General features: G+C 35.2%; 3 protein-coding genes across 6 annotated transcripts; 2 read left to right on the top strand and 1 right to left on the bottom strand.

The window, feature by feature from the left end:
- Positions 1–371: 371 nt before the first annotated feature.
- CENP-C (uncharacterized protein) lies at positions 372–7,262 on the top strand. Of its 4 annotated transcripts, none has more exons than XM_010692963.4 (12): positions 373–761; positions 1,977–2,152; positions 2,291–2,379; positions 2,473–2,575; positions 2,677–2,849; positions 2,964–3,715; positions 3,804–3,882; positions 4,049–4,075; positions 5,764–5,870; positions 6,139–6,352; positions 6,454–6,561; positions 6,848–7,262. In XM_010692963.4, exons 1-12 carry the CDS (start codon positions 582–584, stop codon positions 6,973–6,975), a joined length of 2,136 nt encoding a protein of 711 aa, XP_010691265.2. In that variant the 5' UTR covers positions 373–581; the 3' UTR covers positions 6,976–7,262. The 4 variants fall into 4 exon arrangements, with proteins under 4 accessions (XP_048492188.1, XP_010691265.2, XP_010691264.2 ...); XM_010692962.4 differs by having other exon boundaries at positions 3,801–3,882; XM_048636231.2 differs by lacking the exon at positions 4,049–4,075 and having other exon boundaries at positions 372–761; positions 3,801–3,882.
- An 8,758-nt stretch (positions 7,263–16,020) lies between these two features.
- LOC104905039 (F-box/kelch-repeat protein At1g80440) lies at positions 16,021–17,426 on the top strand. The gene has a single exon (XM_010693484.3). The coding sequence runs from the start codon at positions 16,161–16,163 to the stop codon at positions 17,259–17,261; it is 1,101 nt and encodes a 366-aa protein (XP_010691786.3). The 5' UTR covers positions 16,021–16,160; the 3' UTR covers positions 17,262–17,426.
- Positions 17,427–18,781: 1,355 nt separating this feature from the next.
- On the bottom strand, positions 18,782–23,803 carry LOC104904645 (hypothetical protein). Its single transcript, XM_010692960.4, has 5 exons — positions 23,305–23,803; positions 21,568–22,687; positions 19,898–20,745; positions 19,595–19,651; positions 18,782–19,459 (listed from the first exon to the last, which is right to left on the bottom strand). Exons 2-5 carry the CDS (start codon positions 22,580–22,582, stop codon positions 19,214–19,216), a joined length of 2,166 nt encoding a protein of 721 aa, XP_010691262.2. The 5' UTR covers positions 22,583–22,687; positions 23,305–23,803; the 3' UTR covers positions 18,782–19,213.
- Positions 23,804–26,721: the final 2,918 nt, after the last annotated feature.

Raw genomic sequence — 26,721 nt, 5'->3', positions numbered from 1 at the left:
CTTACACATTTACCACTATAAATTTTATATTAAAATTTATTAGTTTTTAACTATTAATTCACATAAAAGTATGCATGATTAAATTTTCTTTTCAGTATTTGTATCTACAATTAGTATTTTGAAAAATTTCACCAACCTCAACACAACTTTTTAGGAAATTTATATTTTAATGAGTTAAACATGTCAAAGTAGGTTAATTTCGGGTTGAAAATATCAACCTTAAATTAAATGGATAAGACGTGTCAACCCATTTACCTAAATAGGTCAAGAAATACAAACCAATCCCACTTATTTCAGGTCAAGTTCGAATTTAATAAACGAGTTGCGTCAGTTTTTCACCGTGCTACCTAACATAGCTAATTACGTAAAATTAAAGTGATTTGACCAACAGTAAATATTGCAATTTGCAACCAACCTCCCGCCCTCGCAGAATTTCGAAACGGTTCCCACTTTTCAAACCCTCAACAATGGCGTTACAATGTTGAGAGAGAAACCCAAATTTCATCCCCAAATTCACCGGGAATCAGAGTGAATAAACCCTAATTTTGTCGGCAATTGAAATTCCTTCACCGGAACAAATTATGGGAGTGCGAACTGAAACTGAGGGTTCCGATCTTGTGGACCCACTCGCCGACTACTCTTCTTTATCTCTCTTCCCTCGTACCTTCAGTTCTTTATCAACATCATCTTCATCTTCTATCGATCTTCGTAAACCTAATTCCCCGATTTTGAACTCTATTCTCACTCATCTCAAGGCTAAAGTAAGCTCATTATTTTATTGTGTTATTTTCTAAGTTTAATGCGGTTTATGAGCTGAAATTGTCAGTTCGAACTTTTAATTTGTTGAAGATTATTTGTTTAGAGGGTTTATTTTTGGTTAATTATGAATTATGATTGATTGTTGATTTTGTGAAGTTGGGTTTTTAGGGTTTAGTTTGGCTGCGTGTGCGATTGTTGAGGATTTAAGGAATTTTGCTGGAAAATATGTAAATTTTGAAAAGGGAAAAGGTTTACTTAGAGGGCGTTCTTTTCAGTTTTTACCCAAAAAAATAAAAAGTTTTAGGGCTAATTATGTTTAATTAGGGCTTTTCAGGTACAATTAGGTGTAAATATGAGGTGTCATTAGGGCTGATTAAGCCCAATGAGGTGTAGTGAGTTCAGTGAAGATGAGTTCAGGTGAAGAGAACACACCTTTAGTTTCTTGAGATTGAGTAAGATTAGATTATGTTTTCACGTTTTAAGGACTATTATGGACTGATTTGGGTGGGTGAGAAGAAGAAGGATTTCCAATGTCGAAACAAGCTGAAAATGTTAAGGATTTGAGCTGGCATGGCGCTTCCGTTGAAATTTGATTGGAAATGTTAGTTAGCTGATCTTGACAGTGTTTTTTGACTTTGATTAGGGATCCAATATGTGGAATTAATTAGAGATATTTGTTTCACTTCAAGGCTGTTCAAAAGCAAGTTGCTGAAATTCTCAGTGACCTTGCTGGAGTTGAAATACAGTGTATGTTCCGAGAACTGTTGTAGCTATGGTTTGGACCGTGAATGTCATAAAAAATCAAAATGTGATTTAAAGGCTTAGGAAAAGGACTTATGTTACTTCACAATGTAACTAAAGTAGTTCTTCTGTATTTTACTGCTTCTATTTGTCTTCTCTTACAGCTTTATATCATTTCTCTTTCTATCTGTTATCATGCTGGTATAAAAGAGATATAGTGCCCTTAATATTTGTCGATTCAAACAGTTAGTTTGAACAAATTGGGTTTATCTGCTTCTAACGAGCTTAAAAGGGTTCAGAATGCTTCAGCAATCTTGGATTGTAGATGTTAGATGTAAATAAGGGAGGTTTCATGGATCTCGTTCCAGATTGGATGTAATGCTCACTCAAGAGTCAAGATCTCTAGATATTATTGTTGAGCTGTTGGTTACAACTTACAAGCCTATTGGCCTATACTGACATTGCTTTGCTTTCAGGTGTTAAGCAGTCCTGACAAGATGTTGAAGCAGGCAAAGCCCATCTTAGAAGACAGTTTGAACTTCTTAAAAACTGATAAAACTGAAGCTATTGCAGAAAATGAAAAAGTTCCCCGAGAGAGGAGACCTGCTTTAGGACTTAAGCGGGCTAAGTTTTCTGCAAAACCCATGCCAAGGTGATGAAACAATAAAATAACTTGTTAAGCTGATTTTGTGAAGTTGTGCGGTCTTCCCTTTGTTGCTGCTGTCAGTCTTGCAATTGTATAAGCTATAATGTGAATTTTCTCTCCTTAATATTGTCGTTTCCACTACAGTCAGCCTGATGCAAGTCTGGAATTTAGCATAGACGTTGATAAGCTGAGTGATCCAGAAGAATTATTTTCAGCCTTTGAAAGGATGGAAAGTGAGCTGCAATATCTTATGCTTTTTCCATTTGTCCTAAACTGCATTGAGATTTACGGTTCATAGTGCTTTGCTATTGCTGAATGATTTTCAGATGCCAAAAAGGAGGTGCAAAGACTAAGAGGTGAACCACTCTTCGACTTGGATCAAAATCGTGCATCTTTGGCTCGAAGGCCTCGGCGGCCTAGCCTTCTGGGGTTAAAGTTTTTTTCATTACTATTTGCTTAGTTGCGTATGTCAACTTTTGTAGCCATCTGATACAGGGAGTCATAAATGTAATTATATCTATCTGTTACAGGAGGTCATCCACCTACACACACCGCCCTTACTCTTCAAAGTCAATGGCTGATGTTGATGAGACCCTTTTGCCCTCTCAAGAGACTATTTATGATGAAATACTAAGCCCTACTCGTGATGATGTCTTACCACATGCTAATGTTGTGAATCATTCGCCATCTGTGATATTGTCTGGTGGGTGAATGTTATTAAAGAGAGCTATCTATGTTACTTTGTGCTTGTTTTTAATTATGGAACTGCTCATTGTTTCTAACCGGGATAGTATTTGATCTTTTGTCTTGTTAATAGATTCCAAATCTAGGACAACTAGCAAAGTCAGCGAGTTTGATGAGCTGTTATCTTCTAATTATGAGGGTTTAGATGAAGATGAAGTAGAGAATCTCCTTAGAGACAAACTGCAGATCAAACCTGTAGAAATTGGTAAAGCGGCCCTTCCTAACTGGCGTGTTCAGCTTCGTGAATCAATGACTTCAAGCTTAGCCTTGCCAAAGGTGAATAATATGGTATCTCATCGAAGTGCTGCGAGAAAAGCTGTTAGGAGCAGTGACAAAGTATCTCCTGCAAAATCCCAAAGTCCATTGGCTTCCATCTCATTGTTGAATAGACACATTGCAAAACGCACCCCATCAAAAGACCCATTCTCACCCATTCACATCAACTCATCACCAGCAGAGGCTACAATTCCTGCTAGAGAGCCTGAAAATAGGGCGGATCAAGCTGGGGAATCTGATGAGATTGATGCAAGGAAGAATTCATGTGCATTTAGTACATCTCCAGCACATGGAGAAGAAAATATTGCAGTTTCCATTCAGGATTCTTTTGTCTCTATGGAGAAGGATGTAGATACTAGTAGCGAGCCTAATGAAAAGGAGGATCTGATTGGCCAATTAGATCAAATTGGTAATAAGAAAGATTTGTGTGAGTTTGGAAGATCTCCAGTACATGAAGAAGAAAGCGTTGCAGTCTCTGGTCAGGACTCACTTGCTTTGGCATCAAAGAATGTAGTTCCAACTAATGAGCCTGAAAAACAGGACGATGAGGTTAGACTCAAGTGGAAGTTGATGATCAGATAAAAAAGGGATCACTTGATATGGATTTTGATTTTGAAATTCTTGTTGATCTTAGCAGGATGTGCCTGCAGCCGAGTTGCCTGTAAGACAACTTCTTTTCGAAGGCCTTGATATGGAGGAACCAACTTCTGGCGGAGGTAATTGATTATTGGACCCGTGCAATGCATGGATTAATATTTAATTAGCTTTTGTGATGTATATGTCATTAGCTTTTGTTTGCATGGCATGAATTCTTATTGTTGGGCCTTTATGTGCTTTGCATGATTTTGGAATGGTGATGTGGATGCGATCATGCAATTGAAGGTGAGGGGGTGCATTTGGGAGAACTCGGTAATTTTTCTTGTTTTCTGTTTTCTCATACTCTTGTAACCTTTTTTATTTGTTCTTTTTTAAGTAATAATTTCTCAAGTCAGGTTGGCGGACAAATCTTATATTCTGTTCAAAATGGTGCGTGTTTGGTTGTTGTTATGCTTCCTTGCATGTTCTTTTTCAAAATTATTGGATTATGTCCACATAAAAGTATGACAGCATTTCTTATATGTCTCTTACCATTAATAAACACATCATTTAATCCTTTAACAAATTTATCTTATCCCCTGTTGCGATGTATTAAAATGGGTACAAATTCATTCCTGTTCTTGAATATAGGGCGATCGATTATCCAAATTCATTCATCTATTAATGTATATGGGTACTTCTATCAATCTATTACTCCTGTTCTTTCTCAGCTGAAAGCTCTTTCAGAATAACACTCAGAAGAGGGAGCATTTTTATCTATTTGCATGAATCTATTTCTTTTGGATATACATGTGTGGTTTACCTTGCCTGCTTTCATTCTCTTGCTGTTAAATTACAAAGTACTACAACAAGAACATCACCATAATCAGCAGTATGTAGCTGTAAATTTATAGACAATCCTTCCTCACCAAGCAAAGCAAATTCTTTATGTTTTTGTTTCCAGGAGCCAGAGAGTCTGGTTATTTTGCTCATTTAGAGTAAAGATATACACGACCCTTACACCAGCAAGAAGCTTCCTTATGACATACGTATACCGAAAGAAAACAAAAAGAACCTTTATGAACAAAGGGTATAGTGACAAATATTTAGTCATCATAAAACCTGTTGCTTCATTGTTTGATTTTGTACTGAAGCATTTGTCGTTTTCATTAACTAGGCTCTTAATACCATCAAAAAGTTAATGAGAAGGGAACACACCAGTAACAATCTGATATGAGAGTATGGTTAAAGTGGTTTTGGTGCCAATAGTTACAGATCTTCAATGAGCCCTGATGGCTAAAAGTCTAGAAAGTGGACATTTGTATTTAAGCACTTGAACCTTGCAATAGTTGCAAAAAGGCTAGCTCTTTCCTTCCCATGGTGGCTCTGTACTAGAGTACTCCCTGCATCTTTATCTGTGAAAAAACAGTTTCATGCCCTGTATTGGGTACTGAATTTGAGGAAGTTTATGAGATTCGGTTTCTGAAACTGCTATTAGCTTGAGAGACATTCAAAGGCATAAAGCGCGAATGAATGGTTTAAACGACAGTTTCAAAATCACTCAGGAAGTTTTTTGGTGCTGAGCAGTCAAGACTTTCATCCTTGCTGATGATGTGAATAGCCTGTTTTTGTGAACTGTGATGACCCTGATGAATGATGTCAATATTTTTTCCTATATATGCTCCTGCTGTCTAAACTTTATCACCTGTTCTATATCACATACAACATTATGTTGGAATGGTGTTGTAGCTTCTATTCAGAATTTTTACACGTTATGAACTTGGTTTATATGGGTGTATATAGTACAACAAAATCAACCATGTCAAGCCATAGACCACAAGATCAATTTGGTTTGTGTTATTAGCTCTGTCCTTGCGTTGTATTTAGTTGCTCTATTTTGAACATGTTGATATCAGTTTGTATCAAATTCTGGGTTTCATGTCTTTTTGTTGCTTTCACATTTCACATTTGTTTTTTTTTTTTTTTTTTTTGTTTCTGATGATGCAAAATAATTATGGCAGTTGAAAAAGGTGGGACTTGTGAACCATCGACTAGAGAAAACTGTTCTGTTGAAGAGCTAAACGTTTCTGTTGAAGAGCTGAACGTTTCTGTTGAAGAGCCTACCACGGTAGTTCTCAATCTTGTTTTTGATATAATGTTTGCTCCAACTTCATGAACATCAACAATCATGAGTGCAAAGTCACTTCTTATGATTGGTAGTAGGACCCTTTGATTATTATGAGTATCCTGTCAAAGAAGATATAAATGATCAGTATCAGCTTGCCCTGGCCTTGAATGGCAATGAGAGAAATTCTTCTGTGCGTGGATTTCCTCAGCTTTTGCTTGTGACCAATTGCACTAACGATGTCCAATTTTATTTACTTTTTGTATAACAGGAAAGAGTAGCATCTTCCAAGAGGAAATCGAAAGAGTTAGGGATATCAACGGCACCATCTGAAGCAGGTGTTTTTGAAGAAGGAATGCAAGCAGAGAAGTCTCAGTCGGATGCACTTGTTTCTAGTGAAGGTAGGAGTAAAAAGAGGAAAGTACAAGGTGCTCAACCAAGACGGAGCAAAAGGGATTTGCAGCAACGAAGAACCAGCTTATATTGTAATTTTTGGTCCCTCGGCAATTTCTGTTTATTGCTCGAGTTTTTGAAGTACCCTTCATATCGGATTTTATGTGTTCATTTGTGTCTATTCTCTTTGCAGGTGCTGGTACAAAATGGGAAGCTGGAGTTAGGCGAAGTACAAGGATAAAGATGAGACCATTGCAGTACTGGAAAGGTGAACGGTTTTTGTACGGACGTGTTCATGAAAGTAAGTTTTCCATTTCCCTTTCATAATTGAAGAGAGTTCATCATAATGGGATACCTATTCCTGCTTCACAAATTGGTTCTGTCGCAAGTTCTGATTGAAACTTAATGGAAGTTTTAAATGAGGTGTCTTAAATTCTTCACTTTCATCGTCTCTTACAATGTGAAGATCTTTGTGATTCCAGATCTTCAAGTAGTGCTGTTTTTGGTCCTTTTTAGCTCTTTTTTCACTTTCCAACTAATCCGGTGTGAAGAATTTGATTGTGTAATCTTCGAATCTGGTTCTGCAGGTCTAGTGACTGTGATAGGGGTGAAGTATGCTTCGCCGTCAAAGGATACCGAAGAAGCTGGTGTCAAGGTGAAGTCTTTTGTTTCTGATAAATACAAAGATATGGTTGAGTTTGCTTCCCTACATTGAAGTAGATGGAATAAGTTGTAGTTGTATTGTTGTAAGTATAAAAATATGAACTTATGTCTATTTGATCCCATCAAATAGTTGCCGATCTTTGATGTTTGTTCAGGCTCTCGGACGACGTTCGTCTTGTAGACATGATCCCTCATATTAGGATTTTTTTTTTCATTTTCTAGCTTTAGATTATGACATCTAAAACAACTAGCAAAAATTTTGAGATTACTCAATCTCGTTAAATGTACTTGTTTGTACTTTTTAAATCGTTAGTATAAGAAATGGTCATAATTTTGATATTCTTAAGCTGCTTAAACTGAAAATAATAAGAAAAGGAAAGCAAAACTCTGCAGGCAACAGCCATTGATATTCGAAGAGTATAATATAAATGAGTAGTTACTGTTAACCTCTCTACACTTCGTAATGATCGATATTATCTGAAATGGGTTTATTATGTGTTAATTTGATATTTGCAGATCATTAGCTTAGTTGGTAAGTTCTTGTTAGAATGAAATTCTTTACATCACTACTACTAGTCGCTCATTTGCCTTCTATAAAAGGAAAATTTGCGAGAAACCGCCTTTTATAAACACTTTTATGAGAAACAATCTTTTATTTTTCTTTTGGTATTTTACAACCTTAACCAAAATTCGTTTTGCGAGATTAGACCTCAAGATTATTTTTCGATGTTAGTTTTCGATCACAAACGTTGGTCAAGGTATTGATCACCTTTAAGCGCGAGGATTATATATGGAAAATGCCTTGATCAGTGCTTGGAAAGTTAAAATTAATGTCAAGATCCAAATGGGTAAAATAACAAAAAAATGCTTAGAGCGTACATAGTATTTGTGAGTGGGCCTGTTCTCCCCAATTTATTTTCAGTTCAGTTCAGTTCAACTTTGGACAATACTTTTATTCTCACATATCACTATTCATTTTAGTTCAGTTCAATTCAGTTTCATTTATCTGTTTTATGCCGAAGAGAACATACTTAAAGGAATAGGGATTATATGATATACCAGCTACAATATACAATCTTGGCCAACTTTTAGAACACATGTCTATGCTTTTAGAACACATGGAGAGTTATATTTTGAGAAAATATGTTTATTTTGGTGTCTTAATCTTAGTAGCTAAGTGCTTACATCAACTTTCGTATCACTGTTCCCAGTACTTTTGTTCTAGAACCTAATAGTATTAAAATTTCATTTCATGCTTACAATTTGGTTAATAATTTGATGAAGTAATGACAAATTACTCTTCCACAAATTATGATTTCTTTATAGTGTCCTTGAAACGTAAACAATCTTTGAAAAATCCTTAAACAATTTTTAATTCTCTCTTGAGAATCTCTCGATAATATAATTGTGTATTTGTGTTAAGACTTGTTCAAAAACTATATTAGCGTGAAAAGAAATAAATAATTATCAAAGCAACATTGACCTTCTTTGATAGAGACACAAAAAATGTTCCTCAAATTCTTGTACTCGCCCTTCTTTGTTTCAAGATGTTCCCACTTTTATTCATTAGTTGCAAAATTTATTCCTACTTTTATTCAAATCTATTTTAGGTTGATTTAACCATATTCATATTTATATTACCCGAAAGTTAAAATAAAGGACCAACTTCTAATTATAATCTAAAACCGTGTCCTTTAATTTATTTTGCTGTAATAACTAAAAGACATATATTATTGTGAATGTCAACTAGCTTAGTTGATTAAAGTTTTGAAAAGTGCTACTCAATGTCTGAGATCAGATCTCGTCTATATTATTTGCGCCTGCATCTCTTAAAATATTTCCGTAGATAAGAAGGAATCTCCCAAAATCCGCCATGGTTTCTTACTTCTATTCTAACTAACACTTGAGATTTATATAATACATATATTAAAATTGCAACTGTGTGCCTATTGATAAAGTAGAATTTTCTTGTAAAATAGTCTTGATAGATACATAGAACTGATTAGAAAGGAGACAAATTGTAGAGATTTAGGATAAGAATGTCAAGGTATTACGTACAAGTGTATAATTTTGTATTGCAAAAATCATTTTAATAAAGTTTTTGCATATTCACTTATTATTATATACGCAATACGCTTACTAAACGTATCGCTATCTGAAACATCACTGCTTACTTGGTGTACGTAGTTTACTTCAGCTTGCACTAGTCTTCTAGAAGACATGCACTAATCATCTTAGTAACATTAGTTATTGACTAGTAATATTTAAAGGGTTATGCTATATGCAGTGTATAGTTGCAATAAAATATAAATACATTACTTAAAGTAGAAATTAATTGTAAATTTATAACAAAAATTTGCGTTAATCTACGTAATAAATGATCAGTTAATATTTTTTTCTTTCATTTTTAGCTTTTTATATGCAACCCTTAAAACTACATTTAACTTTTCCTATTTTTAAATAACTAATATAATTACAACTTACAATGTGACATACATGAACTTAAATATGATAACGTATAGACTATATGCAAGTTCATAAATTGCTTTCCTTTTCGTTTAATAAGACTATTCAAACTTTGACAAATCACTTTCTAATTAACCTTCAAATGTTCCGAGATAGCAAGTTAGCAACTAGTTTTTTTTTTTATATATATTTTGTTTAAAAGGAACACATGCACGGAGGATGCACCATTCCAAAAGAAAAAGGAGTACAATTTATGTCATAGATGTATTATCTACCACTTATTTTTTGGCTAGAATTTATTATTGTAATTATCTATTCTAAAATTAATCACATGTGGGCAGAGGCACAGGGATTTAGGAGAGGAGAGGAAGGAGGGGATAAAGAAAACTAATAATTTATAATAAGGACTCATGTGATGGATCGAGGGATAGCGAGAAATAAATGTCAAATGAATTAGCGTTTCAGCTGTGTAAATGTTATCTACTCTTAATAAAAAAAATAATTAACTAAAACTTGAATGTGACAACCTTGTTGTTCTAAACATTCTTCAAAGCTTATTTCTGTACAATAACTGATGTATTAGCATTATTGTCGACAATATCCGCCAGATCATATATGTCTTCCGCTTCATCTCTTTTAGAGCTTGTCTTGGCAACCAACCGTTTGAGTCTCTTAGGGGACTCAAACGGGGGTAATTTGGTCATTTTAAGCCTTGGAAATTTCACGCGCGTGTTGTTTGGTACCAATGCTAGGTTAGATTGGTACCATTGTCCGAAAATTTTGATACCAAAGTAAGGTTGCTTGGTACCAATCCTGATAACAATGTGATACCAATACCAGATTATGATGGTACCATTGTGTAACTTTTTGAGTGTGAGTCTTTTTTGGACTCAAACAGTTGGTTATCAAGCCTTTCTCTTTTAATAGGGACCTGGATTTTCTCACTCATTTTGTTTTTTAATAGTGATTTTCCTCGAGAGAAGGATTGTCTAAACTTTTTCTTGTAGTACCGCATCCAAAAAACTAAACAAGCTCTCGAGTAAGAAAGAAGGCTTGCAAGTTTAATTAGTACAATCTTTTTAATACAACACTATCATGCATCCTAATCATGAAAAAGAACATTAAAAATCTACCTAAGTAATCCATGAACGTTAAAAGCCTAAAATCACACATAATGACATGCTACATGCTACATTCTACAAGGACTATGTATCATGTATGCATCATGCCATCATGCATGGTTAGCATAAAAAGAAAATGATGTATGCATGTGATAATAATTAAAAGGTCAGTACTCCACGTAAGAGTGTCTAAATCATAAATGAAATTTTAATTTATAATCTGAACCTTATAATTGTATAATAAAAAAAATAACGAATTAAATTTATTTCTTTACAATGCTTATCCTAATTCCTTTTCCTGGGTCTTTCCATTCATCATTTGTTAGGGAGGAGGGAGGGGTCCTAACGTCTAATTTCTCATCTTCTGTCTTATTCGGAATTTATTGTGTAGTGTTGAAAAAAAAAAACTCTTAAGTTTAATTTGTTTCTATATTTGTCTACAATCTCTTTTAAAGGCGAACATATGGATAGGAAAACCTAATACATGAATAATGAAAAATTCGAAATATTGCGAGTTTGCGACTAAATTTAATTATTAATTATGTCAAAATCACACGTCAATTGATTGATTTGATTAAATTTTGTTTTTTTACTTAATAGTTTCATTTCAATCTTTTTGTATTATTTAACTAAACATCATTACTGCATCTGTTTCTCCGTAAACTACTTGCTTTCCATTAATTAGTCAAATTTGTGAAAAACTACTTATTACCGTTTCTTTCTATTATGGCAAAGAGATATATTATTTGGCCAACACTTTCTCTTTTCTATACACTTTGTCCTCATATACTACTCCCTCCGTCCCAAAATATAGTTTCCGTTTTATTTTGCACAGTCTCGAAGACAAACCTTTGATTTACGATATCTTCTATTTCTTGTTAGTAAAAAATATAAAAAGTTGATATTATGAATTTACACGTTGAGACGAATCTAACAAGACCCCTCATGAATATGTTTTTTTTGTATATATTAGTAAGAATATTTGATCAAAGTTTTTAAAATTTGACTCTCAAAATAAAAATGGAAACTATATTTTGGGACGGAGGAGTATAATAAACTCAAACTCTATCTTCAATTAAGCTAAGCTAAATTCAATTTTTCATACTCTCTTTGTTTGTTTTTTTCAAAAAAATTCATATGAGCCAGAAGGCAGTACAAAATAGGGGAAGGGAAATTCGAACTTGTAACCTATTATTCGTGTACAAGTGTGAGAAATAAGTGTGTTAACCTATTGTAGGTTAACCTGACATTCAATATATATAATGTTTATATTACAGACCTATGACTATGAAAGTACCATTTTATCCTTTACATATAATATTATCCAATAATTCGCAGCACTTCAATCTTAACCATCAAGCTAAAACATCATTTGATACAAAAAATATATCTACAATAACTGAGTAATCTTTAAAAGATGGGAGGGGGAAGAAACCAGATAGCGTGTTTGCACAGGTTTTTGACCCCAATAAGACGGGCACTCTTAAATGCTACCAAAAGAAAGCAGCTTGGATTTGGAAAACAACTTGTCAAGTGACAAATCTTCATTGTTGAGATTTGCTTGTTTATAATTATATTTGTTTTTTATTTTGTTTTTTAAGGATAAAAATATGTTTGATTTTGATTGTTTTACTTGAAAGATGATCCTCCACCACTCACTGAACTACATTCCCTTTTAACACAATTGTCCCGAGATGTTACTGAAAACCAATTTGATCTAAATTTTAAAATATACTTCTTCATTTGTGAAGCATATGACTACTGAATTATAGCTTAATAGGTGGATATAAGCTAACTTAGTTGGTAAATTATTGTAAGGATGGTACTCCAGATCTAGAATTGAGTTTTTTCTATAATCTACTAGCCTTACCTGCACGCAATGCGTGCGATAGCATGTGATACCATATGAAGTAGAAAATGGAATTACTTGGGTAGAAAATCTGTCTTTATATTTTGTTTTCTCAGTGATGTTTAGTTTAAATGTCCTACTTTCCCACCTTTTTTCATTCAAAATGAAACAGTTAGTTATTTCCCTATTTTTTTTTTCTTTTATTCCTTTTTCTATTTTTTGGTGTCCCCCATGTGTTGCCTTATATAATAGAGATTGCGCTTAGTCGTTCATTTACGTCAAAAATAATATTGTTTGACTTAATTACATTCTGAATTGTATTAAAATCTTATAAATTTAGTTGAAAATAGGGGTGACAATTAGTCGACACAACTAGCGAGCTACTCAAGATCGAATCAGTCAAAACTCGGTCAAAACTACACTCGAATGAGCACAAATCGAACTCGACTCGAGATATGTTGATGAGTCGAGTTGAGCAACTCACTACTCGACTCAAAAACTCGAATGCCCAATTATCAATAGCAAAATACCCAAATTCAACATTTTTCTACCTTATCGTTGCTTTTAGCATGAAACACTTGCAAGCTACTCGAAATTTACTCGATCAAAGATCGACCTGATTAATGTTCGACTCGATGAAAACTCAGACAAAATTTGGTCAAAATTCGACTCGAATGAGCTCGACTCAACTCAAACTCGACTCGAAATGCTAACGATTCGAGTCAAGTTAACTTAAATTCAAACTCGATTCGCATCATTGTCACCTTTTGAAAATGACATGCCTGAGAGGCTTAGACCAGACAAAGAATTCTAGCCATTCAGGATTCGGCTTTATCTTTAGAACCCATTAAAAAAGTGTATAAAAGTACCAAAAATTATAAAATAAGAACAAAAAATAAGATCCAAAAATCGTAAAAGATGCACTGAATGAGGAAATTGTGTTCATGCTTGAGAGACAGGTATTATCAGATCATTAGTTTCCAAGTTTATTATCCACATTATCATAAATACAATCTACAATCTACAATCTCCAAACTGCAAACAACAAATATACATAATAAATTGACAATTTTATGTCTTCACCACGTGTCCTCACCATGAAGGCAACAACTATATGTCTATATCTACACGAAGGCATTAAAAAAAAAAGAAAGGAATAACTAACAAATTGAAAAACATTATCTATCTAGATATTGATAACGATTTTCTTTCTCTTAGAAAGTTAGAAATTTTCTTAAATAATGCTAAAAGAAACTATATCGAGTTTTCCCCTCTATTTTCTACAATTGTATCACGGTTTTTTTTTTCTTCTAAGGGCCTGTTCTCCCCAGCTTATTTTCAGTTCAGTTCAGTTCAGTTCAGTTCAGTTCAGCTTTAATAAGTTCAGTTCAGTTCAGCTCCAATAAGTTCGGTTCAGTTCAGTTCAGCTCCAATAAGTTCAGTTCAGTTCAGTTTAGATCAGTTCAGTTCAGTTCAGTTCAGTTCAGTTCAGCTCAACTCTATTCTTTTATAACCATTTTGTTAAATATTATTATTATTATGTTGGTATAATTTATTTTACTAATTACTATTATTATTATTATTTAAATATATATCATTACTATTAAGTATTATTATTATTATTATTATTATTATTATTATTATTATTATTATTATTATTATTATTATTATTGTTGTTGTTTCTATATATTTTTTTATTGTAGCTTTACTAATTATTATTACTATTATTATTAGGAGGAACATGGTTTAGGTCAAAGCACAAATAAACCCACTTTTTTTAGCCCATAAACCAATCAAATCGCGTCAAGACGGTTTATTGTATAATTTTCGCGGTCCAACCCAATCCTTATTTTTATTACTAAATATTTTTAAGTTATTAAATATAATTATTAAAATAGTAATATTAATTTACTTCTTAGATATTATTGTTATTTATATATCATCGTCAAGTATTAATATATTAATACAAATAATATAAAATAATTATTATTAATTATCATTACTATCATTATATTATATTATTATTAATTATTAATTTATATTATTAATATTATTTATTTATACATATTAATCATTATTATTATTATCTTAATTATTATTTAATATTCATATTATTATTCATATTCATATTATTATTGTTTAAAATATTATTTATATATTTATTACATTCAATTTATTTCAATGTAATATAATTCAATTCAGTTCAGTTCAATTCAATTCAGTTCAGTTCAGTTCAGTTCAGTTCAGTTCAGCTCTGATAAGTTCAGTTCAGCTCCGATAAGTTCAGTTCAGTTCAGTTCAGCTTTGATAAGTTCAGTTCAGTTCAGTTCAGTTCAGTTCAGCTATTTTATGCCGAAGAGAACATACCCTAAGTTGTACCCTTGAACTTTTTACTTGTTCAATGTTGTACACAAATCTATGTCAAGTTTTACATTCATTTTTTATATTCAGTTCTTTTGACTTATATTACTTCTTTAGACGATACAATGGAGCAACAATAATTCCTACAAATGTAAGTCTAAAATTGAAAGTAGAAAACAAACAAAAGACTTAATTAGATGACATGTACGACTTATAAGAAATAAAAAAAATTCAAGAGCACGACTTGAAAGAAAAAGACTTCACAGTACACTTCACCGAACAAAGAATTCTTTTGTAGCAAATCATTTATTAAGAATGTTTAGAAGTTTGAGTGCTTAACACTAAAGCCAAAAAAGAAATAAGAGTACATCTTACTACCCATTATACTACCCACAACTATTGGCCACACAATTGCTATTCATATTAAAAAGAGAATACTAGCTTATTTACATAACATATCGTATGATAGATCATAAATTAGAAGAATTTGCATCAACTCTAAATTTTCAAGGATATGCAAAAAACAACATATAAAACACGCTAAAACACAAGTATATTACTTTATATTGAGAACTCATCTATCCTTGTATTACCTACACATAGTTGCTACTTTGAGACCGAACGTTGTTATAGAAAAATCCATATCTTGAGTATTACTTACTATAGGCGCGTTGAGTAAGTACTGGATCAAATCCAGGCCCACTTTAGGATGACCCAAATTAAGAACACCGTCAATGTATCCCCATAAAGCCGACATGACATAATAAATGGCCTTCATATGCATAAATTGACCATGACGGTCGTTAACTGTTCAATAAAACCAATATGGAACTTAGACATCCCCATACACTTTGCGCGTAAAAAACTAATATTAAATAATAAACAAACACTAATTACATAATTGAAATATAATATTTATCAATTTGAAATTGATCAAGAATAGAATAAATTTTGGGAAAGAGACGTTGATAGAGGAAAGAGGTAAGACAGTAGGAAACATGATTCTTGCTGATTCAGCAATGGATGATTTTTATCCCCAAAAACTTATTCTTTTTCTAGAAATAAAAAAAAGCAATTATTGTCTTTGTGAATTCACTAGAAGCCGTTATCATAAAACCATCATGAAATCTGACAAAACAAGATATTTAAAAATTCACTATCCTATGGTCGCACCACATATTTTTGATAAAATTATAAAATTCTCAATCCACCGCCTTTTTACATCATCTTCTTTATTTTTCCTTCTAGAACATACAACTTTTTTGTACTTATCAACTCTTTCTAAACTTCTTTATATAACTTCAAAACCATTACTAAATTCTCATTCATATTTCATCCCTCTAAACACACCACTACTTGAAGTTTATACTTTACACATAGTACACCCAGTTCACCAGAGTTTAGCTCCGACTATATATCCGACTTATATTATTAAGTTGTATGCTAGAAATGGATTCTATTATTCCGGGTTTGATAGATGATTTGGGTCGAGAGTGTTTAATTCGGGTACCCTTTTATGAACTACCCACTGCAACATCAGTATGTAAAAAATGGAAGTCTGAGATTACTCTTTCAGAATTCCGGGTACAAAGAAAACGGGCGGGTGTAACCCGCCCGATTATTGTTTTGGCTCAAGCTCAATCTGAGGGTCCGAATGAAAATTCGGACCCAGGTGTAAAGCAACATCCATCTAAGCCTACGTACCAGCTGACGGTTTCTGATCCGACAGCTGGTACGTGGGGACATCTACCCCCGATACCTGGGCTGCCCGAAGGGCTGCCCATGTTTTCGGGGTTAGTTGGATCTGGTTCGTGTCTTGTTGTCATAGGTGGTTGGGATCTTGAGACGTGGAAGGCCTCAAAATCTGTGTATATTTACAATTTTTTGAGTGGGAAGTGGCGGAGAGGTGAGGATATGCCAGGTGTACGGCGGTCATTCTTTGGATGTGCTGCATCTGATGATGATCGGACGGTTATAATTGCTGGGGGCCACGATGAGGACAAAAACGCCTTGAGTTCAGTGATGTTATATGACGTGGAAGAGGATAAGTGGGTCCCACTTCCTGATATGAGTCAGCCACGTGATGAGTGTAAAGCAATCTTCCAACGTGGCAGTTTCCACGTCATCAGTGGTTATCCAACGGATATGCAAGGGTGCTTCGTTAGGAGTGCTGAGTCATTTAGTTTGTCCACTTGGAAGTGGGGGCCAGTAGTTGAGGAGTTTCTAGAAGCAGGGGCGGGTCCAGGATTATGCGTGGCGGGTCCTGATGGGCGAGTATATGCTTGCATAGGGAGGAGAAGTGGTGATGTGGCGGTCCGAATGGGTGATAGGTGGCAGGTTGTGGCGGAGGTTCCGGCTGACGTGAGAAGCTCTCATTGGATGAACACTTATGGGGACAAGTTGGTGGTAATTGGGTGTTCAAAGTTTGGGGAGCCTCAAAGTGGTTATATGTTGGATTTGAAGAACTATAAATGGACTAAAATTGATGTGCCAAAGAAGTTTTCTGGGCATGTTCAATGTGGTTTTGTTTTGGAGCTTTAGTTTAGGTTTGTAATATTTGCTACATGTATTTGTTGCAAGTTTTAAGCAGAGTTAGCGTATGTGAATATGTAGTTAAATCCAACATTTTCGGAAGAGTATGTGTAAATTATGAGTGATCATATACTTCTATGTAATTCTATACATTATAAATATAATTTTGGTATAGATTGCAATGAAGAAATTTGGTAAAAACTGAGTGATAAAAGTAGTTTAATGGAGTATAATGCGATATACTTATAGTTTAATGCTCATCCTTGCATTATAGAATTGCAGAGAGTTCTAGCTAGATTTTGTTTTTGAAGCAAAGAGATGAATCTTGGCAAGGTTCAACTGCATCTGTCAATACTATTTCGTAGTAGTATTATCTTAATTAATCTAGAGAAATGAAACAGGAATATTTATGTCCAACTCATGTCAACTAAAAAGATCGGCAATAGATTGTTTTAATCAGTTTGGTTGCAATTAGCAAAAATTAGTTTCAATAAACAAATTAATTTTGATCTATAACAAACGGTAACTTGTACATGAGAAATACACGAGCGTCAATATAAAAAAAATCAATTTTAATCAGTAAAAATTATAGTATATACAAGTGATTAGCAAAAATAATTTTTTTAATCAAATAAAGAAGGTGAAGTAAACAAGTCCTTTCAGAAAGAGTCGGAAAATCTTAACAACCCTCTTCAAATTACTACGTGAAGCAACATAGTATGCAATGATATTAGCTTAGGTATAAGAATAGAAACTAAAAGGTCTGAACAAGAGGAGTTGAATCTGACAGTGAATGCATTAGTACTTTTCTGTACGTAAGGACTTCTAGAGATCTTATGGTATGTGAAGATGATAATAGTCTATTAAAGGAAAATCACTCTTGACTAATCTAAATTCAAGTTTTTTGCGGCTCTTACAGAAGAAGTTATAGTACTTTCATAACAAAATAGTCCACCAACGAATTGTTTGGTTAACATGCTTTTTTCTATTTGACTTAACTGATCTTACTAAGTTGTGTATTATGTCAAACATGCTTTTCTGAAAAGTGGAACTCAGGAGTACTTTGAATCAGTAAAATGGTCAAAAGCTCCTCTTGTGTAGGAATATTGTTAAGGTCACACCATTTCACTAACTTTTTTCTGAAATTTAACTTCCACAATTTTTTTCTTTTGTAGAAATTTAGCTTTTTACCTACTTTTCCTGTAACTATCTTCATATTGCCTTTTCTAAGGAAAATTACTTTGTGCCCTGAAGGCCTGAAAAACCATTTTATCAGCAAAATGTTATGTATCTTCATAGTAACATTTAAGCCTGATGTATGCCCTTGGAGTTTGTTATTATACACGACGAAGACATAGCCAGAGAACAGTGAAAATACATGACAATTTATGTAAGAGGGATAAGACGAGTCTGTTATTATACACGATGAAGACAATACAAAGCCAGAGAACAGCGAAAATTAACAGTTCAGTCATTGGTGCAGTGAATATAGACATGCCCCGAGACAAACGCAATCAAGTCAGTCGTGGTTGCTGCACAAGAAGGGTCAAGTGCTCTAAATTTTTTTTGTGATGAAGAATTTTTGGAGAGTACACTGTGAATGCTACAAGAGAATCAAAAGTACAAGACAGATGATTATCACCAAAAACCAAAAAAGCTCCAATGGGTCAAAACACCCTTCCGTAACTCGAGTTTGTTTCTAACTTTCTATCTTTACTGACAAACTTCATAGGTGGGGAAGCTCTGATATCAGATTCTCAACCTCTACTGACAAACTTTACTGGTCTTCATTGTCATTGCTATTCGCAAAAGCCAGAAGATTAGGACACAACTCCTAGAATAAGAGACAGTCCAATGTTCACCGATTGCTGGCATGTTGTTTATTTCTAATGCTATCAGTAAACTCTAATTCCATGAGATTTTGTATGCAGGAAAAAAAATATCTTCCAATATCAGAAAATTTATTTAATTCGCATGCACTTGAACAAGACCTCGAAGAACAACTTGTACATATGCCTCTTTAAGTACATCTTCTCTACTTTCTCCCTACCTCTCAGTCCCATTTGCTGCCTAACTGATGGGTTTTTCAGCAAGTACCTGAGATGTTCAGTCAGCACTTTACTGCCTGGGCGTCCCACAGGATGAAGGAGACCCGTAACATTTTGCTCGACTATTTCTGTTGTACCACCTGCATCTGTTCCAAGTACCTGCCCCCACGAATCAAAGCAAAAAAATCATCATACTCCATCCCTGTACCACGACAGACAAATGGCACAGAAAAGAGGAAGGGAGATTTGAAAGATAAGCAAACAAATAAATTAGAAGAAATGAGTCAGACTTACGGGCAGACCAAATGCCATAGCCTCGATTGTCACTCTTCCAAATGTCTCTCCAAGCCCCTATTGACAGTTAATAGATCATGATACTGATAATTAAATATACTCCAAGAATAGTTAGGAAAGACAAAAGCTTCCATTTGTACAAAATGATTTACTCCCAGCCAAACACACTCATAATAGTATAATACCTCTGGTAAAATAAAATCATCAACATCACATCATAATACATGTTAACCAAATTATGGTACGGAGCAAATAATAATGCAGAATAATATCTGGAATTTACAAAATATGAAGTATATTTACCTGGGAATTGGTGACATAAACATCTGCTGCAGAATAAAGTGAAGCAACACTTTTTGTTGTTGGGGACCACAGGATGGATTCTGACAAATTTGAATGCTTTGATAAATATTCAAGAATTTCTTTCACATACATCACCTTGTTGCTTTTGGATCCAACTGAACCAATCAGAACCTTAAGCTTTTGTTCAGGAACTTCATGGCTAGAATTAACTCTAAAAATACTCTGGGTGAGACCAGATGTCGTGGGATTCGAGTGATTCAGTGACAGGCCATCAGATATACTGCTCCGGGAAGACCCTTTAGTTTTACTCGATTTCAAAGGTAAACCTCTTAAATGAAACTTCCTAGCCAATTTCGATGTCTTTTTCTCTGGCTCCAGTGAAGTCTTTGATTTGACTTTACTTGGAGAAGGTTGCTCTTCATTTACCAAATGAACTGATTCAACAAGCAGGAGCTGACCCTTAGCAGCATTGATGCTACCTAGAGATATGACAAGCATATCATGATCTGTCAATCCCATCTCCTGCCTCACAGCATGTCGAAGCATCTCACGCTTCTGTGACATTTTCTCTGGGTTTGATAAAGGAGTATTAAGTGAGCAGGGGATTCCTGCTACAAAGGCCAATTCATCATTGACAGAAAGGGGGATCAAAGCTGTTTGGGTAGTCAATGTAATGTTTTCCTCTTTCGACCAATCAAGCCACTGCTTGGACTGTAATTCGGAAAGGAATACAAGCATTTTTACTCGGTTGAGCAAGGCTTTTGACCGATCAAAGTACTCACGCCGATTCTCCATGATCCACCAAGCAATTTGGTTCGAGCCAGCATTGAAATATGCAAGATATTGCTCTGCAGACGAACCATCAGAAAATCAAAAGGATTGTTTCATGTGTTCCAAGAAGATGCAAAGTCAGATTTTAAATAGCTATAATCAAGAATATGATATGATAGGATAGAGATCCCCAGAGTTGATAGTCTGATAGAAAGTCAGAAACCCCCAACAAGTAGTCACTTCCTAATTCTTCGAAGTATATTTCTAAATCTAAACAAACAAACACACAACGGACACTAATATGCACTGTAACATAATTCGCTTTCTCAATTCACGGTTTGCCCAAAATGGGCAAAAGATAGGCGAATACCGACTGTAATACGCTTTTTTCGGATCGCAATTCGCAGAAAGATTAGGGAATTATGTGACACTGCTAATACGTCCATTCAACATATATAATAGATGCTGTAAGTAATAACAGTATAAAAACTATCCAAAGATCTAATATCAACACTATTTACCATGAACAAGTTAATTGAAAGTCTTTAAAATTTGAAACATGCAAGAGAATTCAGTATTACAAATGTGAATCCTTCATTTAAAGATGTGGTATTCCATATGGTAATTTGTTAATGGAGAATTTAGAACTTACTATTAGTTAAATAAGGCATCAATCTCTTAATGGTCGTGCAATTAAGGAAACACAGTTATTTACTCATTAGAAAATTATCACTATGCACCAGAATTTATAAGCTCAATTTCTCAATTAAGATAGATCTTTCGCTAGATCTCTACTTTTGATCACCTTATAATAAAATTCCAATGCGCGAGCAGAGTACAGAATTTATGAACTCCAATAATTATTACTATCACCGAAAGTTCAAAGAATAAGGCCATACCAATCCAGTGTGAACAGACTGCTGATCCAGCAATAACAAGATCGGCTTTCATGGCAGTCTTGAAGCTGTGTTCTGCCTTGTCATCAACGATCTTGATCCTTCGCTTTACGAGCTCTGCCATTAAACCACCCCGTCTACTTAGAACTACAGCCTGAACTGTTGCTCCACAACTCAAGAGCTCTGTTGCCAGCTCCAGCATGGAAAGGGGAGCCCCGGTCATTGACAGCTCATGAAAAATCAAGACAAAGTTCCTCGACCATACTAGACGTGCAAAGAGCTCGTTCCTATCACATGTTCCTGTTCTTTTTGCAGGGCTCCACTCCAGAACTCGTTCCTCAGTAGAGCCAAATGGACCAACAAGCAATCGGTAGGATGAATTACTCATTGGAATCTCCTCTTCCAGCACCTCCTCCACATCTCTTGTTCTGGATTCTTGCCCAATCTTATGTTTCCCACGAGTTTTACTTTGTGAACCACGCCTTCCTTTCTTGTTCCTCTTCTTTGAAGGTACAGTCCGAGGAGGTTTAATTCTAGGAGGTAGAATAACATTTTCTTGTTCAGCCAAGGATGAATCCATGCTATTGTTTAACTTGCTCCCATATCCTACCAGACTATGACTAGACCTATTTTTCGCATTAACAAAATTATCATCTGATTTCAATTCACGACGCTGATTCTGCCCAGAATCAACATACTGGTTCCTAGAATTACTTCCAAACCCAACTTGATTTTCTCCATTATCCCCATGAGCCCACCTTGACTGGATGTAAAATCCACCATAAGTCCACAAAGTAATCAAAAGTAACCAGTACACCACCCGACCATTCCTAAACCACTGAAATGTACCCCCACTATATCTACCCTCTCGCCTAGGTGTTCGACTAGAAGGAAGCCTCCGAAATGTGGGCGAGGACCTAGGGGTAGATCTTCCAGACAATGTAGTCTTTAAGGGTCGCAGTGACGATGGCCTAATGACATTTCCAAGCATATCCTCATCGTTATAATTGGTCTCCATTACAACTTTCTTCTGTACAATTATTAGATCATTTTCTCAACATCAACCTTTCCTAGGAACCAATCCTCAACCACACATCCTTGTACAGCTTCTTAATCTCAAATCCTGCAAATAACAATTTCGGAGTAGCAAATCTTTAACTTTTGAATCCAAGAGTCTTATTATATGCATAATCACAAGTCACAACACCCAAAACCCCCTAAATTCTCTTAATTGTACAAATTAATCACAATACATTCCCCACAAAAAAAATTGAACAAAAGATTTTGCTTCCTTAACCAAAAAAAAAAAAGAAGCACACAAGAACTGATTCTTGATTAAATTCTAGAAACATGAAATGTACACAAATACAATCCCCACAAAAATTACAATCTTCACATTACTGATTCTTCCTGAGGAAATCTTCCACATTTCATTCACAAAAACCAAGATCAAAACTACTTATCTTGCTAAAAAAATTCAACATCATCCAAGTTCATACAAGTACTACCATTTTCTCTTCTTCTTTTTTTTTTTGGGACATTTACCCAAAATCAAAACTCCCCAAAAAAAACCCATTTCTCAAAAACAAGACTAAACTCTATGCAAAACAAATGGGTTACAAAAACAAAGATATATAAAAGGAAAGATAACCCATTATTAGAACAAACCCAAGAAATATTCCCACAATAAAAACACACCCACAAATAGAATATTTTAAAGAAAAGCGACGAAATTCCTACCACCATTAATGACGCCAAGAGCTTTTCTTTTGGTATATTTGCTTCGAATATTCAAAATAAGATGTAGCAGCAACAAATGAACTGAAGTTAGCTAACTTTTTCAGCTGATTTTGCTTCTTTATATATATATATATTTTTCCTTCTTAATTTTCCAAATTTTGTTTCTTTTATTTCCAAATTTTGTTTTGTTTTCCCTCTTTTTTCTTATCACCTCAAAATATTGAAGTTCAGAAGAAGAGTTTTACCAGTGTCGGAGGAGAGAGAAAGTGTCTGATTGAGTTTTTTTTTGTTTTTTTGACGGGATCTGAGTGAGTCTTTTTACATTGACTTCAGCACGTTTTTTCTTTCAGACAATAAATTCACAGCTCTATTATTATTTTTTATTTACTAAATATATTTATAAATCCCAGAAAAATAGAAATTGAGGATATTTTCATCAGCTGAGTACTAAATAAAGGGCGAAAACTTTTGTCACTATTCATATAATGTAATTTGACCGTCTCAATATATAAACATTATTCATAAATAATTAGAGATAATAGAGGTTTAAGTTATGCGTTGATAAATGTGTTGAAAAACAATGAAACAATTATTTTGAGGAAATTGAGGAGTCATTTTTTGTCCATATCTTAATATAATACTTCTTGTATTCTTAATTAATCAACACATTTCCCTATGACGAAAATTTGCTATTCCTCACTAAAAAAAAGAAATCTTTTTTTTAACATTTGCATTTCATACATCATCTTTCACATGTTATTGTAAGATTTCCATTAACTTAAATATGTATAATAATTTATATCAAAGAACGAAGAAGTCACCACTTTCTAAACTAATTCGACAAATTTAGCCAGAAAGTGTTCCACTCTGAATTCTGGCAAGAGATTTTTTTTTTGATGTAGAAAGGGGACAACAAAAGCCCAAGCAAGTTACAAAACTAGCGAAACAAAAATAAAAACGCAACTACTCCAAACAAAATAAACATACTACTTCAGACAACAAACATAAAACTAAACTTAAACAAACAAACTAAACTCGTCCATTCCCCACCCTGTGAGAAGGAACCATCCGAGGCCAAGAAACTCCCCCCAAGTCCTCCAATAAAACGGCACGAAGGTCCACCGGGACCGCCTCCAAGAACTTGAACTTTTCAACCATATCAACACCATAATTCGCTAACCAATCCGCCACTTTGTTCGCTTCTCGGTAACAATGTTCAATTTTGACCACCCATTCTCGTGACTTAATCAAAGCATGACACTTCCGAATAATATGAATGAAAGGAGAGTTGGCTGGGATATCACCCCCCAACAAAGATACCACAACTTCCGAATCAATCGAAACAACCACTTTTCTATGCCCACCATTCCATGCCACGGCGAGGCCACGCATTACTCCCAATAACTCCGCGCGAGTGCAGGAACAAATTCCACAATTCAATGCAAACATCTCGAAGAGTTCCCCCCGATGGCCCCTGATAACTCCACCAGCCCCAGCCCTCCCCGGATTACCTTTCGAGGCTCCGTCCGTGTTTAGCCGAACCCACTCCACACATGGATACTTCCAACGTACCAAGACCTCAGTACGTCCAGCACCTCGTTGCCCCTGCTCCACATGGTTTTTATTAAAAGCCGAATTGATTTGATGCAATCTAGCCAGAATAAAACTTACTTGATCGAGCGGGATGCTAGGTGACGCGGTGAAGACTCTCTCATTCCGCCACCTCCAGAGCCACCAAACTGTAACACTAAATAACTGAGCCCAATTTCCTTCCTTCTCGCCATTCACATTTTCCAAATTAAGCATTAACCAATCTTTCAGTGGGAGCCGCCAAGTCATAGAACTCAGCTCTACACTCAGCTTACGCCAGACCATTACCGCAGCCGGACACTCTCGAAGTATGTGAACCGTGTTTTCCTCCACCTCTCCACACACTAAACATCTAGGGTCCTCTGTCAAACGTCTGAGGAACCGATTACTATTTGTCATAATCCTATCTTGACTTGCAAGCCATAGAAAAAATTTTATTCTTTGAGGAACCTCTATCCTCCACATCGTTCGCCAACCACGCACCTCTTCAAAACTCGGCGCTTCCTCATTTCGGATAATTTTAAGAGCGGATGCCAATGTAAATCCACCCGAAGGGGAACCATTCCAGAAAACCTCATCGACGCACTCCGAGTCTTCCACTAAATCATGCGCGGCCACACGTCCCAAACTTTCCCTCGAAAGATACTGAGAAAAGATTTCCCATTTCCACCCCAAATTCTCATCCCACATTTCCTTGACAGTCATGTCTTGAATATGTATTGGTGGTTCGACCACCGCTTCTTCCAATAGAGAGTTCTCAGATGCCCACTTATGATGCCAGAAGAAAGTCCTTTGTCCATTACCTACCGCCATGTTGACTCCTTTCCTCACTACATCAACACTACTCATTATCCCGCGCCAAGCATTGGAAGCATTACTTTTATCTTTAAACATGTCCAAATCGCACCTATTATCGCAATACTTGGCTCTCATTACTCTTGACCACAGAGCCGTGGGTTCTGTTAATAAACGCCACCCAAGTTTTGCTAAGAAAGCATTATTTGTTTGACGCATAGCTCGAAGGCCCAAACCGCCCTCCTTCTTTGATTTCGTCACCGCCGCCCATGAAACCAGATGAACCTTTTTTTCCCCTTCCTTCGAACCCCAAAGAAAACTTCGCGACTTTCGGTCCAACTCGTCACACGTGGTCCTCGGGATTTTTGTTGATTGCATAACATACATAGGAATCGAGCTAAGAGTGGACTGAATGAGAGAGGTTCGGCCCGCCAAAGATAAAGTTTTAGCCTTCCAGCCTGCTAACTTTCCATTCACTCTGTCAACCAAATATTGATAATCTTTTTTAGACGAGCGACCATTAATCGTAGGAACACCTAGATACTGACCCAAGTCTTCAGTTGCTTCCATACCAAGAGTAGTACATATTTCATCTCTAACATCAAAATTTGTATTAGGAGAAAAATAAACGCGCGACTTCGTGATACTCACTTTACTACCGGAGGCCTCACAAAACAGTTGAAGACATTTCCACATTATTTGGGCCTGCTGCACCGAAGCCTCCCCAAACAGCAAGAGATCGTCCGCGAATGCCAGATGTGAAATAGGAGGACCATTTCTGCTAGCTTTGACTGGTTTCCAATCCCCAAATTGTACTTCTCGTTCAATTAGGTGAGATAAACGTTCCATACAAATTACATATAGGTAAGGGGACAATGGGTCCCCTTGCCTAATCCCACGCGACGGAGCAAAAGAGTCCATAGGCTCCCCATTCCATAAGATTTGAAGTTTGGCGGAAGTTATGCAATTCATTACCACATCCACCATAAGTTGGGGTAAAGAAATTTCCATTAGAGATTTCCGAATAAAGTT

This window comes from Beta vulgaris, chromosome 9 (genome assembly GCF_026745355.1).
Source record: "Beta vulgaris subsp. vulgaris cultivar EL10 chromosome 9, EL10.2, whole genome shotgun sequence".
NCBI lineage: Eukaryota > Viridiplantae > Streptophyta > Magnoliopsida > Caryophyllales > Amaranthaceae > Beta > Beta vulgaris.
The sequence above is the reverse complement of the archived record's forward strand: the minus strand, read 5'-3'. Positions and strand labels throughout refer to the sequence as shown.